At 43.0% G+C, this 16,908-nt stretch overlaps 2 protein-coding genes across 2 annotated transcripts in view; one reads left to right on the forward strand and one right to left on the reverse strand.

Annotated features, from left to right (window-relative positions):
* Positions 1-16,908, reverse strand: part of TDRD9 (tudor domain containing 9) — a 107,771-nt gene that overhangs the window by 90,366 nt on the left and 497 nt on the right. The gene's annotated exons all lie outside the window — the stretch shown is intronic.
* Positions 6,027-6,988, forward strand: RD3L (RD3 like). The gene is made up of 2 exons (XM_068547268.1): positions 6,027-6,325; positions 6,691-6,988. Exons 1-2 carry the CDS (start codon positions 6,027-6,029, stop codon positions 6,986-6,988), a joined length of 597 nt encoding a protein of 198 aa, XP_068403369.1.

A 16,908-nucleotide genomic window follows, 5' to 3' on the forward strand; every position in this document is an offset into this window, starting at 1 on the left:
TGCCCTCATGGAGCTTACAGTCTAGCTGGGGGACGAGAAATAAAGTAAAGCATGGAGTATGTCAGACAGTAATAAAATACAGAAAAATAAGGCCGGAGAAGAGACAGGGCGAGGAGGGTTGCATGTTGATAAGGTGACACACAGGCAAAGATCAGAAGAAAGAGAAGGACTGAGCAGCTCTGTAAGGGCAACATTCACAGGAGAGCAGGAGCCCTGCGGCAAAAGGCCAGGGAGGACAGGAGACCCGTGTGGCTGCAGCAGAGAAAGCCCAGAAGAGGTTTGGGCGGTGGGTAGAGGTACGGGGAAGAGCCAGGGGTTGGCGAGCGGGTACCAGAGGACTGGCATGGGCTAATTTTAAAGATTTTGGCTTTTGCTCTGAGTGAGATGGGTTTTGAGCATAGACAGAGCAATAAAAATATCTGATTCCTATTTTACCAGGATGGCTCTGACTGGGTGAAGTAGGGTGGGGTGATGGGGGTTCAGACACAGCAGAAGCAGAGAGACCACCTAACAGACCAGCATAAAAACCAAGGCCAGAGATGACATCGTTCGGACTAGAGTGGCAGCAGTGAAAGTGCAGCCCATAGAATATGCTGACATATTAGACCTGGGGTCTGAAAAAAACAAAGGTGTCAAGAATGAGTCCAAGGTTCCCGTTTCCAGTAAGATGGCGTAAGCACGCTGCACCCTGTGCCTCCCACAGAATGAAGCTGTAACCCCCGGGCAGAATGCCCGAGCAGCTGTTGGAGGACTCTAACAAGTAAAGAGTAAGAGGCAGATCGGGGAAGAAGGCCAGAATTCAGAGCACCAAACCAGCGGCAGCAGCTCATCATTTTTTATCTCTGGTGGCCCCTGACCTGAACTCCCGAGCTACAAAATGCACGTGGCACTGGCACAGGACCCCAGGACCAGATCTAGCTGTGCCCTGAGGGGCAGGAAAGGGGACTCCAAATACTCAAAACGGGGGCAGTGCACACCTTACATTTTTCTTTTCTCCATTCTCTCACAAGCCAGGTGCAGCAGGAGCATCAAACTCCGAGGGAGGGAAACTCCCTCTACAAGAGGGTGGGGCAAACTCTCACTGCCTTTTTTCTTTCTCTGCCCTCCCACTGCTTGGCCTGGGAGGCAGACATCACTGCAGGAAGTGCCTGGCAGAGCAGGGCAACAAAGCCCCTGTCTTCTGGCCAGAGGACCAGAAAAGGGAGGCCCTGGGCTAGGAAAGCACCAGGGAGACTGCAGACACCTGAGAACCTTTAGGAACTGCTGGGCACACCCCTGGGCTGGCAGGCGTGCCCTGACCCCAAACAGCCCATCACAGACTTTGAGAACTGAGCTACAGGACGGCCACTAGATGGCACAGTGCAGGACAGATCCAGACAGCCCTGCAAAGGCTCTGAAAACCAGAGGGACCTTGAATCCACTGCCCATACGAAGCTGGCTGGAACTTGCAGCCTGAACACAGCTGGTCAGCTGCATTCCCCACAGGATTTAAACAAGACCCAGAGTCCCATAATATAATATAATATTCAAAATACCCAGGATACGCCACACAGTTACTGGGCGTACGAGGAATCAGGAAAATCTCCTGGGTGGAACAATGACTACTTACTTTGAATAACGGTTATCCAATTTGGGGACCCCTACACCTCAAACCAACCTCAAATCAATTTCAAACCAACTCAACACCCAGGGGTACTTATTTTTTTAAGCCTAAAAAGCTGATCTTCTTCTGTATGTTATAACTTTGAAGTAAAGAAGGGCTTAAACAAAAACACAAAAAAGGAAAAGTCAAAAAAGGAAAATATCAACAAACTGAACTAAACTATAATATAAAACCTATGAACGATGTCTATAAAGGTTAAAGAGCAAGAACAGCGGTCACTCTAGAGGGAACATCTGCAGCACAGAACGCAGTCGTACACTAAGAACTCTCTTAAGTCAGTAAGATATGGACAACCCAATAGAATATGATTTTTAACATGAAAAAGTACATCTTAGTGTGTTTCAATTGGAGTATTTTAAAGAGGGAATAATATTGGGAAAAGGAATTCAACATCACAGTTTCTCAAATATTAACTGCATCTTTAATAGCCAAAAAAAAAAAAAAGAACCAACCAATAATTCAGAACTTTGAATTCAGTAGCAAAGGAATTAAAAACAGAAAGATATTAGTCCCCTCACAATGAAAAATCTTCCTTTAATTGCAATCAAATGCTGCTGAGAACTGTGTAAAGGCCCCCTGACCATAAATATATACAAGTTGTATATAAACAACCTGGCTCCTTAGCCTGCCCTTCGAGATTCCAAAATTTTATCTTTTTAGACTTAAGTACTTCCTTACACATCTTAAACTTTTACACACACACACACATTATGAATGATATGATCCTATCTCACTTCAAGTCATAAAATTTTTTGCTGTTCAGCTAAGAAATAAAGCCTAGAAAACCATGACAAAGACCAAAAAGAAATTAACCTAACTGCTTCACAGTTTAAGCTTTATGTCTTCCACACAAAATAGCCTAATGAGGTTGCAATTCATTAGAAATAATTCATGTATTCAACTTACTAAAATGTGTGACGAATAAAATCCAACATTAATCTGGTTATACTCCCAACAAACAGGAAGGATTAATGCAAAGGTACTTCCTTACCTTGATCTACAAATATTTCTGTTCTCTATCTACACAGTAGTAGGGGAACTACTGTAATCAGAGAATGACATTTGAGCTCTATTTCAATCTAACAATCTCAGGAAATAGGACAGAAAAAATAAAATGTATAATAATACAAGTAGCACACACTAAGTACTAGGAAAATTGGCTTACGCGAGGAAGATCAAAGGAAAATGCACTGAATGTGAGCCAAGGTGTAAGAAAAGTTCTGTGAAGGTCAGACTTGAGTCTCAATAGCCAGCTAGGTGCTAATAGGTCAAGCTGAGGAGGGAGCTGGCCGCATGAAGCGCTTTGTGTGGCTTCCTCGTTGGTCTTTAAACCTCTGCTCAAAGGACAGCCCCTACCCAGAAAGGCCTTCCCTGACCTCCACAGTGAACTGGGGAGGCCTCGAGTGTATCATGACCACTGCACTGGGTGATTTGGGTCCTCGGGTTCATCTTCCCACTAGAAGACGGGCTCCATGAGGGCAGAGAATAGGTCTGTCTGGTCCACTGCTGCATCCCCAGTCCCTAACCTGCATCTAGGACATGGCACAGTCAAAAATATCTGCTGAGCTAATGAGAGCTGCATATAAGTGGAGGACAGAACAGAACCTAGTCATAAAGGACTATTAGTTTAACAGTAAAGAGAAATAAAACCGGAGTTCAAAGAAACAGGGCACGGGGGCCAAGGGAAAAATGTTTTTCCCTCAGACAGAAGAAAAAATTAGTTGGTATTGAAACTGAGCCCTGAAAAAAAGAGTTACAGTATAGGGACTTCCCTGGTGGCACAGTAGTTAAAAATCCACCTGCCAGTGCAGGGGACACAGGTTCGATCCTTGGTCCGGGAAGATCTCACATGCCGCAGAGCAACTAAGCCCGTACGCCACAACTACTGAGCCCGTGTGCCACAACTACTGAGCCTGCGCTGTAGAGCCCACGAGCCACAACTAATGAGCCCGCACACCACAACTACTGAGCCCGCACACCACAACTACTGAGCCCGCACGCCACAACTGAAGCCCATGCGCCACAATTGCTGAAGCCCACGTGTCCTAGAGCCTGCATGCCGCAACTACTGAAGCCCGCAAGCCTAGAGCCCATGCTCCACAACAAGAGAAGCCACCGCAATGAGAAACCCGCGCACTGCAATGAGGAGTAGGCCCCGCTCGCCGCAACTAGAGAAAGCCCTCGTGCAGCAACGAAGACCCAACACAGGCAAAAATAAATAAATACGAGAATTACAGTACAGGTACGTGGAAAAGAAAAACGAGCATCTCAGAAGAGAGAGAGAGTCAGTGTGACCAAACCTGAAGTGCCGGAGGGAGCACGGCCTGCATGGGGCAGTCAGGCTTGGCTGATGCAACAGACAGACTCAGGTAGAGCAAGAAAGCAAGCCAGGGAAGAAGGGATAGGCAAGACTGCAGAGGGCCTGGAACAGAAAGTCAGTTTATGCTCCATATCCAATACATTTTTGATATTTTTGTTACCATTTCAGAGGCAAAAAATTTAAAAGTTAAAGCAATGACAACGAGGTCATTCAAAGGGAGAAGCAGCATGACTCATCATAACTGTAGTAGAAAATCAGGTAGGACAGTTCTGTCATGATAAACTTTACTCCCTTCCCTTTCACAGTACTATACACAACGTAATATGAAAACCTTCTAGTTACAGATGATGAATCCTGACATCTGGGTTTTTCTAACATATAAGTAACAGGAGCTGGAGGCTGACCACACACATCACTCTTGATCACGCATGACATGCAGCTCTGATGTAAACGAGGTCTATTCTTCACAGTTCATTTGAAGGAAAAGGCAACAGAAGAAACAAATATTATAAAAGGAAAAGCCACTACACAGTCATTTAACACAGAACTAGAGAGTAAAGAACCTGTCCATGCTTAAACCAAAGACACACACCTCTCTGGAGTAGAAAATTAGCACAATAAAGACCAATTACACATCGGTACTCGCCCAAACTGTGAGTATAAGTTTCACTTTCAGCTCCAAAAGAAAACACGAAAATGATTTTCTATAATGAACTATAAGATTTCGTTGTGAACTTGATATGTTCTCATGTCTCTATTTTTTTTCTGACCTTAATCTATTATTGCCTTATCACCATGTTTTTAGAGATTATAAAGTATATTTTAAAGTTATCTGCGTAAGTGTATATACTGTCCTCTAGCATTACAACTTGTTTAAATATACAAATTTAAATACTATTTAGAAAGAAAAACAAAATGTGTACAGAACATAACATTTACTAAATATTTCACACATGACTGATATCAGCATTCTCTGCCTACTTTGCTCGATTGTAACGAGGTTTCTCAGAATGTATATTGTGCAAATAGTCAAGTCTGATCTACTTTTCCTGCTTTCATTAGAGGGGACAGTGACCTGGCTTCTAAACGGCCTCAAAGTTAAGCTGAAGAATAAAAGCAACATGGTTATTTTTAGAGCTCTACAGGCATAAAAATACAGCACTAAACTGTGACCTGCAGCTATGCACAGCAAAGCATCACATCATGCGACAGTCTTCACTTTAGCTGGCAGCACATCTGTGGTGCTTCAGACGACCTTTCTTCATTTCTGTATCAAAGACATGTCTAAATGCATTTATGACAAGAATCTGTAGCTGCCGGCATCTTTTTCAAATACACTGAGCTACATTGAAAAGGCAAACCATTATATAATTTGTAAAGATTAAATAGTAAGTTATTTTTGTCATTTCTTCTAGCTTACTTACAAGGTGAATTAATGAGCATTCTCTCCAAACGAAGACATCACAACCTCATTCCTAACACAGAAGGTTAGTTATTTCAAATACAGTTTCAGTGGGTAAAGGAGGCGGCTCATTCTTTCACCAGGGGACACATCCAGGAGGAGGAGATATGCCTGAGTGAAGCACAGCTTCAGCACCAATTCCAGGAAACTCTTTAGCAACATCACCACGTCGGATTCATCAACTTCACAGGTAATCTTTAAACCTTTTCTGTACAAAACGTAAGTCAAAAGTATGTCTGCAGATAGCACTTTCCTATATGTTAATATTTTAAAGCCTCCTAAGAACTTTTAATAGCAAGTGTTAGTGGTATTTTCAGAAAATGTTCAGTCTGTAGATTATCTGACTACATTTCGTTTCTCCTTAGCTACATAGAAGTATTTTCAAAGCCTGGTTTTTGGCACTGACCTAGTTAGAAATTAAGACTTTAATCCATTCTAATCTTGTTTTGACCTGTATAGCTAACCAGTGAAAAATTCATGCACTTTTCTGGCAAAGTTACTGTAAAGAAACAAATATTTGCTCATCAGAACCATAATATTTTATGCAAATAAACAAGTGAGAATATTTCCATAGGCTAAAAATGCCACTTTTTGGCTGGATGAAATGGCCAAAATACAATTCCTACAAATCCACACACTACCCTGACTCAGAAGTAGTGACAAAGACTCTGCTTCGGGAATTAAAATGGCATCTAAAGGAACGAGAGAGATTAATACAAGAGATCGAAAATGAGCAAAAAGTGAAAAAAACAGGTGTGGATTACAATTGGTTGAGAAACTATCAGAATCCCCACGCAACCATCCCAGCTACTGAACAAAGACAACTTGAAGTTCTTTGCTCACAGGTTCAACCTTGTCAAACTGGAGCTATTCTCAGCAGGTAAAAATACTACGTTCTCTTCTTGTGATATTTGCTATCAAGTCTAAGCTCCTCATATCTTTAGACTGGAAATCGTATTGTATCATATAAATTTTTTAATCATGTGTATCAACTACCCAGCAACCAAAATCCCTAAGGATGGGCTGGACAAAAAAAAAAACTGTTGATATCTCACTGGCTAGGAAATGTTTTAAAGTCTCTTTTGAAATTTCTTTACTAGAAGTATAATTTTAAAGCAATGTGCAGTTTACTCAAAAGGTGGGTAACTACTATATGGTTACATTACCTAAGCTGAATTTTGGAGACAAAGGGCTATGACAAAAGAGATTTTCTGAATTGAATACTGATAACTGCTTTGCCTCTAGATTTCGAGAAGTTCTGGCAGAAAATGATGTACTGCCATGGGAAATTGTCTACATCTTCAAGCAAGTTCTGAAGGACTTCTTAAGTAGTACTGACAAAGGCAGTCAGCAAGAGGGCCTGGAAGAGTCACAGAGCGCAGCCTGTCCTGTTCGCTCCGTGATCCCAGGAGAAAGCTCCAAGAGTCCAGACAAGGATGAAATACCCACTATTTCAAGTTACGTAGACAAAAACACAAAGAACAGGTTCCCAACATTCTCACATAGGATATGGAACCTACCATATTATTACCCATCAAGTTAAATTACTTGTAACCAGAGGAGTTTTTGACAGTCTTAGTATCAGAACCCTCAATATTAAGAAAAAGAGAAAGTGATGTGACTTAATGCTACTCTTTGTTGCAAGATCAGAAGTTAAAATTCCTGTGGATGTAGCCTATGTTTTAAATAGTGTTCCTTTTCTAACCACTCTAAAAATGCAATGTTTTCATTGAACAGTATGCTTTTAACTAAAGTGTTTCCTAAATATTTTCAAAAAATGTTTGAAGTATTTTCTTATACCTCAAACACATCCCAACATGAACTAAGGCATTTTATTTTGAAATATGAAATATGAAATTTGTATGAAAGTACCAAGTACGAAATGCGATAAATTAACTTTGACATTAACTTTGCTTTTATTCTAAAAGGAAACTATGTATAGAATAAAATAAATGATTGATGTGAATCTTATCTTTACAATATAACACTGAATCAGTCATTCTCTGTGGGGGAGGGGGAAGACGGCAGTGAGGGAAAAAATAACGTGCAGCTTGAAAACAAAGCAGTGCTTCATCCCAACACTGAGATTCGTTTTTAATCTTAACCAGCATTAAGGGAAAGTATTAAAAAAACAGCTCTGTATTACATGAGCAAAAAAGAAATGGACTAGTTTAACAACATTAGTAACAGCTACTCAGAGAAAAACAGTCAATGCCAATCTATAATTTAAACCAATATTATGTTCATTTAAAATAGCAAAATATTTAATATATAAAATTCAACCTCTCAGAATTTCATTAAAGTAGGGAACTATTCATTAGTCAGATTTATTTCTATGATTAAGTGCTAGAATCTATACCATTCTTAAAAGTAAATCCAAAGAACCTAATGTTCATAACTTAATATTTGGAGATTTATTCGAGTGAGTTTTTTTCCATTAAAAAGAAAAAAAAAATCAAGGTAGGAGCTAAATACACACTCCAAAGAAAATACACACCCTGACTAAGCGTTTTTCCCTACTCTTGGCTAACTTCAACACCATTCTGAATTGGCCTCAGTTTGGTCTTAAATCCTAACCATGTCATAAATGGTGTCAACCTACCCAGGGTTTAATAAGACAAGGTAAATGGAAACAAACTCAAAGTGGATTTAAAACAAAGACACCTCTCACTCCTGTTCCCTTTTTGTTCATTTTTCAGGACATAACTATCTATGGCTTCTTCAATCACTATAAGAATTTGTAGAGTGAAAACTATTTGTGGGAGAGAGAAATGTTCCCCAAAGGGCATAACTGCTCATCGTGCAGTGAAAGTATGAAGCAGCAAACAAGAGTTTCAGTATTATTACCTTAATGATGGGAACAGAATTTTTTAATTAATTTCTATTGGTGTATAGTTGATTCAAAAGGGTGTGTCAGTTTCTGCTGTACAGCAAAGTGAATCAGTTAATACATACACATATGTCCACTATTTTTTAGATTCTTTTCCCGTATAGGTCATTACAGAGTACTGAGTAGAGTTCCCTGTGCTACACAGTAGGTCCTCATAGAATTTCTGTTTTAATCAGAACCTGGAGTTTGTCTGTGAAATCCAGTACTAGAGCCGGGAGCCTCACCACGCATACCAGGAGATACACGCCATGAAGAGGCCCAGAACATTTTCCTCCCTCCAAGGCACATCAAACAGCCACTGAACAAGAGAAATGACTGGGCCCATGGCACTTTCCAGAAAGGGCCATCCTCCCTGTTCAGACAGGAAGAAAATAAGTTTTAAAAAATAACTCCTATCAAAACGCTTACAGTGGGCTTCCCTGGTGGCGCAGTGGTTGAGAATCTGCCTGCCAATGCAGGGGACACAGGTTCGGGCCCTGGTCTGGGAAGATCCCACATGCCGCGGAGCAACTGGGACCGTGAGCCACAACTACTGAGCCTGCGCGTCTGGAGCCTGTGCTCTGCCCCAAGAGAGGCCACGATAATGCGAGGCCCACGCACCGCGATGAAGAGTGGCCCCCACTTGCCGCAACTAGAGAAAGCCCTCGCACAGAAAACGAAGACCCAACACAGCCATAAAATTAATTAATTAATTAATTAATTAATTTTTTAAAAAAGCTTACAGTGACTGAAGAAGCTGTAGGCGTTAGGTCATCCCACTAGGCCAGGATGAAGACGAACCCCACACCACTCTAAGTCACCCACGATGCAGTGAGTCAACTGTACAACCAGACTTTTAAAGGGACTGGAAAAATACAAAAGGGATTTTGGTATTCTGAGTTTCTACCTCTCACATTTGTTTTTGGCAATAACCTAATAACCATGTTTCCTATGTCAGTATTGGTGTATATAACTGAAATCTATAGTTGTTTCTAAAAAATTGACAAATCAGGTAGAAATTATAACACAAATAACTTCCTGAATGTTAACAGATCCACACTTTTATACACTGGGCTACTTATAGTACCTAAAATTGGCAAAAGAATGAGAGTTAAAAATATAAGGGGGGGTGCAGATGTGGGAGAGGACTACTAGGAAAGCTTCAGGTATGTTTTACAAAGATAAGTATTGGCACAGTAGCTAAAAGTTTTAGGTAGGGAATAGTAAGGAATAAATACACCAACCCACGTAAAAGGATTCTGATAACCTGACATATAGTAAGCTCTGAAAAGGTGGCATTATTAACCAGCCGAATCCATTTAATCACATGAAAGTCATTCTTCTACATGCCAGGCACCGTGCTAAGCACTGTATGTATGTACATCTCATTTAATCCTAAGACTTGAAAGGAGGTGACGTTATTCCCATCTGACAGATGAGCAAACAGCCTCACACCTGCTCAATGCCTTTGCCCAGTATCACAAGAGATACTGAATGGCAGGGCTAGGATTCACATCAGCCTGTCAGGCCCCTACACCACCTCCAGCCCCAACTTACGTCTGAGCTCCAAATGCATACAGGCAATTGCCTACCTGACACCTCCTCTTGGAGACCTACAGGCAACTTAAATCAACATGCTCAAAACCAAATTATAGAGGTTTGTTTCCTAAAAGGATAAATAAAATCCAAGAAAGGAAGAGAGGAATCGAAACAACACACTTTACACAAACTAAAAGCACAACTCTTCAAACACCTCATCTAGTGTTTTCCAGTCATTTCTCAGGAAATGGCAACCCTATGTATCCATCCAATTCTACAAGCCGGAAATCAGAATCATTCTGGCCCCCTCACGATGGTGGAGGACCCAGAAACACATCACAAACAAACAAGACTTGGGGCAAGTGCTAAGTGCTTTAGAGGAGGAGAAAAAGTTGACAAAGACTAGAGAGACTGCCAAAGAAGGTGGGGGAGGACTTCTGTAGCTATGGAGGTCACAGGAGACTTCTTGAAGGAGCAGAGCCCCGAATGATGAAAGGGGCCTGTCATGGGAAGAAACAGGGCAGGAATGGAAGAGGGCAGGCACTCCAGGCAGAAGACAGACTAGGTGTGGAAGCCCCAGTGTGGAAAGGAGTGTGGTGTCTTCAAGACACAGAAGAATGCCAATGTGTCCAGAACGCAGTGAAAGACAGCAGGAGGTGAGTCAGGTGCCAGATGGGGAACGCTCGGTAAGCCACGATCAGAGTCTACACCTTGTTCTAACAGCCATCTACCCCACAGAAAGTTGCACATGTGCTCCTCAAACCTTACGTGTGAATGTTACTCAAGGATTCCTTCATTCAACAAATATCAACTGGGCATCTACCTCACGCCAGGTATTCTTCTAGGTGCTAGAATAAATTATTGGGGGCAAAGATAGGAAGCCAGGAGATCAAAAATAGAAAGCTTTTAAAAAAAAAAAATAGAAGGCTTTTGTAATAATCCAGGCAAGAAATGATGGTGGTTTATTTAGACCAGGGTGGTGATCGTATACACAGTGAGACACTCTTATTCCAGAAATACTTTATGGTACAGTTGCCAGGATATGCTGATTCTTATTGGACTGACTGTATACACACACACACACACACACACACACACACTCACGCACGCACGCCCCTACCTTAAGGAAATCAGCTCTGGTCAGAGGAATAACTCAGATTTCAGGATTCATTCAAGGTAGGAGCAAATGAGGAAGCAACTCTCATCATTTCTAGAATGAGGACCCAGCACATTGTAAGCAATCAATAATTGGGACCTACGAAGGCAGTTCATTCATCCAAACAGACATCTGAGTTCCTACTATATGCCAGGTACTGTGCTAAGAGGTGGAGATTCAGTGAAAATCCGCACCCTCAAGAACTTCTTATGCGGGGAAAACAACACATAAAATAATTCCTTGGGACTTCCCTGCTGGCGCAGCGGTTAAGAATCTGCCTGCCAGTGCAGGGGACACGGGTTCAAGCCCTGGTCCAGGAAGATCCCACATGCTGCGGAGCAACTAAGCCTGTGCGCCACAACTACTGAGACCGTGCGCCACAACTACTGAAGCCTGCACACCTAGAGCCTGTGCTCCACAACAAGAGAAGCCACCGCAATGAGAAGCCTGCACACCGCAACAAAGAGCAGCCGCCGCTCGCCGCAACTAGAGGAAGCCCGCGCGCAGCAACAAAGACCCAACGCAGCCAAAAAATAAAAAATATAAATAAATAAATAAAATAAATAAAAAAATAAATAATTCCTTAAAAGTACTAAAAGATGCACATACAGGGCACTAAGCAAGCAGTTGTTTAAAACAGGCTCGCTCACTTGGTTTTCCTTGGACCCTGCTAGTGGTTCCTTCTCAGTCTCTTTTGCACATTTTTTCTCACCAACCTCTAAACATTCAGGCGCTCCAGGCTTGGGTCCTTAGACCTCCCCTCTCTCTGCACTCACCCACCAGGCTCCATCACCCAGAGCCTGGGTGGTCTCGTCTCATTGGCCTCAAAGCCTTAAACTCCCAAACATCTAGCTCCACAGCCAGACTTCTTTCCTCGATTCATGCACTTACTGTTAACTAACAGGATTTTCAGAGTTAACATGTTCAAAATCAAACACCTGGTATTGCCCCAAAACCAGTTCTTCCTGCGGTCTGGCCTTTCTCAGTGGATGGCAACACCTTCCAAATGCTCAGCCGGAAACCTTGCTGTCAGCCATGACTGCTTCCCCATTCTTATTCTATACCTGATCCAGCTACAAAGTTCCCGCCTCTTAGTAATATACCCTGAATTCCACCATCGCTTACCACCTCCACTGCTACTGTCCTGGTCTAAACCACCATCCCCTCTCTTGATTGGATGATGTATTAGTGAGGGTTCTACAAGGAAACAGAACCAACAGGACATCTGTATCTACAGAGAGAGATTAGTTTTAAGGTATTAGCTTACACAATTGTAGAGGTGCAAGTCCAAAATCTGCTGGAGACCCAGGTCAGTTGCAGTCTGAGTCTAAAGGGAGTTTGCTGGCAGAATTCCTTCTTGCTCAGGGGAGATCAGTCTTCGTTCTATTCAGGCCATCAACTGATTGCATGAGGCTCACCCACGTTATGGAGGTTAACCTGCTTTACTCAAAATCCGCCTATTTAAATGTTAATTCCATCCAAAAAATATCTTCACTGAAAGACCCAGAGTAATGTTTGACCAAATATCTGGGCACCATGGTGCAACCAAGTTTACACATAAAGTTGATACCTGACCTCCCTGTTTCTGCCCTGGGCCCTCTTCATTCATTCAACACTGACCCTGCTGGAGTGGAGACCACACGCAGCAGCTATGCCCAAAACCTCTAAGCGCCCTCCAGTGGCTCCCCGATGTCAAAGATGAAGCAGCAAGCTGCTCACTGAGACTGAACAAGGAACTCTTGACCTGGCACCCTGTTGCCTCTCTGACTTCATCTCCTCCCTCCCTCTCAATCCCTCTACTCCAGCTGCACGTGGTAGATACAGAATAGACACTCAAATAGTTTTCCAATTAATGGGAAAATTACCTAATAGACTAAATCTGTTAAACAGACAAAGGTTTTTAAAAAACATGGACTTTTGTGAGTGAACAGAAAACAGAACTCCATGGAGGGTAACACAAGCAAATACTACCATCTAGGGAAGGCCTAAATACTGAAAGGCAAGGCAAAAAGGAAAAAGTCACATGCTTTGGAGTCAAACACACCCATTGTACAACATAACAGATACATGGGCTGGGATAAGTCTCTCAACTTACCTGATCCTTGACTTCCTCAGCTATACGATGGGACTTGCCTGTCAGAAGGAGTGAGATTGCTTGTACTGCCTGCATCACCTGACACAATGCCCAACACGGTAGGCATTCAGCTTACAGTAAGACATTTCAAGAAGGAAACGTGAAATTAACAAAAAAGGAAACTGGGTAAGAGCATCACCAGATGCTTTTGAAAAGCGATCTGAAAGCTTTCTGTAGTGGAGTTTCTCTGGGACAAAGTACATTTTAAGGTACTGGAGAGTCAAAGATGTCAAAGTGAGAATTAAGCAAGACCGTCATGAGCCCAGGAGTTCGTGTGAGTTAGGAAGACAGAGGGAAGTCCACACACAAAGCAACACTGGGCAGAAGGGCAGTGGGAGTGCAGCGGGCTCCCAGCCACAATCTGAGGACCATGCCCTGCATTCCAAAGGAAAGCTGGCACAGACAACCCTGGAGGAAAACACAACGGCCTAACACAGCCACTAAGTTTCTCTTTTTCATATGCCAAGGTGAAGAAACAGGAATGTAAAAATAAAAGAAAGCATACACCAGGACTTCCCTGGTGGCTCAGTGATTAAGAATCCGCCTTCCAATGCAGGGGACACGGGTCCAGTCCCTGGTCGGAAAACTAAGATCCCACATGCCGCGGGGCAACTAAACCCGTGCACCGCAACTAGGGAGAAGCCCGCAACAAAGACCCAGTACAGCCCAAAAAAAAAAAAAAAAAAAAAGAAAGAAAAAGAAGAAAAGGAAAGCATACCCCACAATCAGCACAAAGGAGCAAAAATACAATAACATGTGGAAAACAAGACAGGCGGAAATCCATAGTATCATTGAATATATCATTTGCAAACCATTCAACTACCCCTACTCACTTTACCACCCTTCCCAACTCCTGGTCCTCTCTAACTTCTCATCACAGGAACTCAAGCAGGGCTTTCTTTCAGAAAGAAATTCACACTGTGACTCTGTACTCACCACACAGACACAGGTCCATCTCACAGAGCAATTCTTATTTGAACTACCATGATACAGTCTGGTATTTTCTATTGCTCTTTGTTTTTTTGGTTTTTTTTTAATGCTGATGGTCACAACTCATATGACTCATTAAGCTGATTTAACAGCACCCACAGACTGGACTCTGGGGACTCAATGCAAGCTAATCTTCCTACCTGAGTGACTGTCCCTCTCAAATACCTTTTCACTATGCAATACCCTATACTTATAAAGCCTGCCTTCCCCAACATCAAATGTTTTCTCACCAACATCAAAACTCTCCTTCAGGGCTTCCCTGGTGGCGCAGTGGTTAAGAATCCGCCTGCCAATGCAGGGGACACGGGTTCGAGCCCTGGTCCAGGAAGATCCCACATGTCGCAGAGCAACTAAGCCCGTGCGCCACAACTACTGAGCCTGCGCTCTAGAGCCCACGCGCCACAACTACTGAGCCCACGCGCCACAACTACTGAAGCCCACATGCCTAGAGCCTGTGCTCCGCCAACGAGAAGCCACCGCAATGAGAAGCCCGCGCACTGCAATGAAGAGTAGCCCCCGCTCGCTGCAACTAGAGAAGCCCACACGTAGCAATGAAGACCCAACGCAGCCAAAACTAAATAAATAAAATAAATAAATTTATTTTAAAAAAAAAAAAACTCTCCTTCACTGGGAAGACATCATTCAACAAGCCTCTGAGCAGCCGCTGTGTGCCAGGCACTGCAGCTGCAACAGCTTCATGGTCCGCTCATCTAAGTCTGAATCCCAGCTCTACCCACTGTATTAGTTTCCTGCTGCTGCCACAAGTCACCACAAGTTCAGAAGTTTTAAAAAACACAGATTTATTATCTCACAGTTTCTGTAAGTCACAAGTCCAGGTGGACCCAACTGGGTCCTCTGTCTAGGGTCCCACAAGGCCAAAATCAAGGTGTCGGCAGGGCTGCGTTCCCTGAGCTGGAGGCTCATTCTGGTCATTGGCCAAATCCAGTTCCTTGAAGCTGTAGAACTCAGGTCCCGTTTCCTCGTTGGCTGTCAGCCAGGATCCAGTCTTTGCTCTTAGCTGCCCACACTCCTTCTCAAGCTTTCCATGTGGCCCCTCTAACAATGACCAGTCGAGTCCCTCTCATGTTTCAAATCCCTGACTCTACCCAGAAAAGGTCTCTGCTTTTAAGAGCTCATTTGATTAGATAATCCAGGTAATCTCCCTATTTTAGGATCTGTAACCTTGATTACATCTGCAAAATCCCTTTTGCCACGTAACATAAAATACTCACAGGTTACAGTGGATATCTCTTGGGGGTGGGGGAGGAAGTCATTCTACTTACCTTGACCATTTATTACTGGAAACCAGGCAAATCACTTTACCACCCAAGTCTGTTTCCTCATCTATAAAATCAAGGTAATGCCAGCAACCTCAAGGGGTTGTTTTGAGGATTAAATAATATAGCTATATTTAACTGAATGCCTACTATTTGCTAGAGACTCTGGCATTAGATGAGCATTAAGGGTCCAGGAAGTTAAAAGGACATTTAAATCCATGCTGGTCGTTTCTGACAAGGTCAATAATAGCTTACTTCAGTACCAGTGAGTTATTTAAAAGCAATACTGTTCTGCCCATTAAGTCTACTGAGCAGGCAGGGGAGTGGAGGCAGTGGGTGGATCTAAGGGATCATTCGCCAGAATAATTAAAGGAAACAAAGTGTGTGAAAACGTGAACAAAACAGCCACTCTAAAGTTGTACAAGAGTCTCTCTGTCCCCTCCCTGCCTCCAAGGAACAAATTTACCAACGATCCCAAGCTGCACTTGACTTTACAAAGGCTCGAAACAACCCATGAGACCTTGACTCAGACTCTTGAGTCCATCCACTAGATCAAATGGGGGTGAGGGCTGGGGGCAATGCACAAAGGTAACTTAAAACAAATTAAAATCAAAACCACCCTCTCAACTGCAAAGGGTGTCGAACTTCGGGGAAAGAGGCCAAGCAGTGATGCAGATACCCCAAGCAGGGGATACTTCCACACCGACCTTCTTTAAAGAGGGAGCAGGTGTTTCTACTCACCACGTCTAGGTCTCCTAAAAACATAGGCATCCTCTTGCCTTATTTCCACTAAAATCACGTGAACAGATTAACTGACAGCACCCAAGTCAAGGAATAATGGCAGGAGGAGCACCAATAAAACTGAACAAAGATCCAGCATTAGGGCTCCTTGGTATCTACCCAAATGAGCCGAAACTTTTGACCCCACAAAAAACTGCACAGGAATGTTTACAGCAGCTTTATTCGTAACTGCCAAAACTTGGAAGCCACCAAGGTATTCTTCAGTGGCGATCGGGCCGTGGTGCATCCAGACAATGGAATATTATTCAGCACTAAAAAGAAATGAGCTATCAAGCCCTAAAAAGACATGGAGGAACCTTAACTGCATATTCCTAAGTGAAAGAAGCCAATCTGAAAAGGCTACATACCGGACGCTTTCCAACTATAAGGCATGCTGAAAAACGCAAAGCTACAGAGACAATAAAAAGGTGGCTGGGGGGGGGGGGGCGGGGGAGAGAGGGATGAAGACGCAGAACACAGAGGATTTGGAGGACAGTGAAAGGACTCTGTATGATGCTAATGGCGGATACATATCGTTATACTTTGTCCAAGCCGACAGACTGTACACCACCAAGAATGAACCCTCGTCTTAGCGACGGATTTAGTTAATGATAATAAACATACCACAGTAAAGCTAGACGCTGACGATGAGGGAAACTGCTCGGGGAGCAGGAGGTACATGGGACTCTACTTTCTGTTCAATTTCTCCATAAACTTA

Source organism: Eschrichtius robustus, chromosome 1 (genome assembly GCF_028021215.1).
Source record: "Eschrichtius robustus isolate mEscRob2 chromosome 1, mEscRob2.pri, whole genome shotgun sequence".
Lineage (NCBI taxonomy): Eukaryota > Metazoa > Chordata > Mammalia > Artiodactyla > Eschrichtiidae > Eschrichtius > Eschrichtius robustus.

Excerpts from the sequence above, each read along its gene's own strand:
- RD3L (XM_068547268.1), top strand. The coding sequence starts at position 6,027 with ATGCCACTTTTTGGCTGGATGAAATGGCCAAAATACAATTCCTACAAA. Across the intron at positions 6,326-6,690 it reads ACTGGAGCTATTCTCAGCAG|ATTTCGAGAAGTTCTGGCAG; the intron begins GTAAAAATACTA and ends CTTTGCCTCTAG.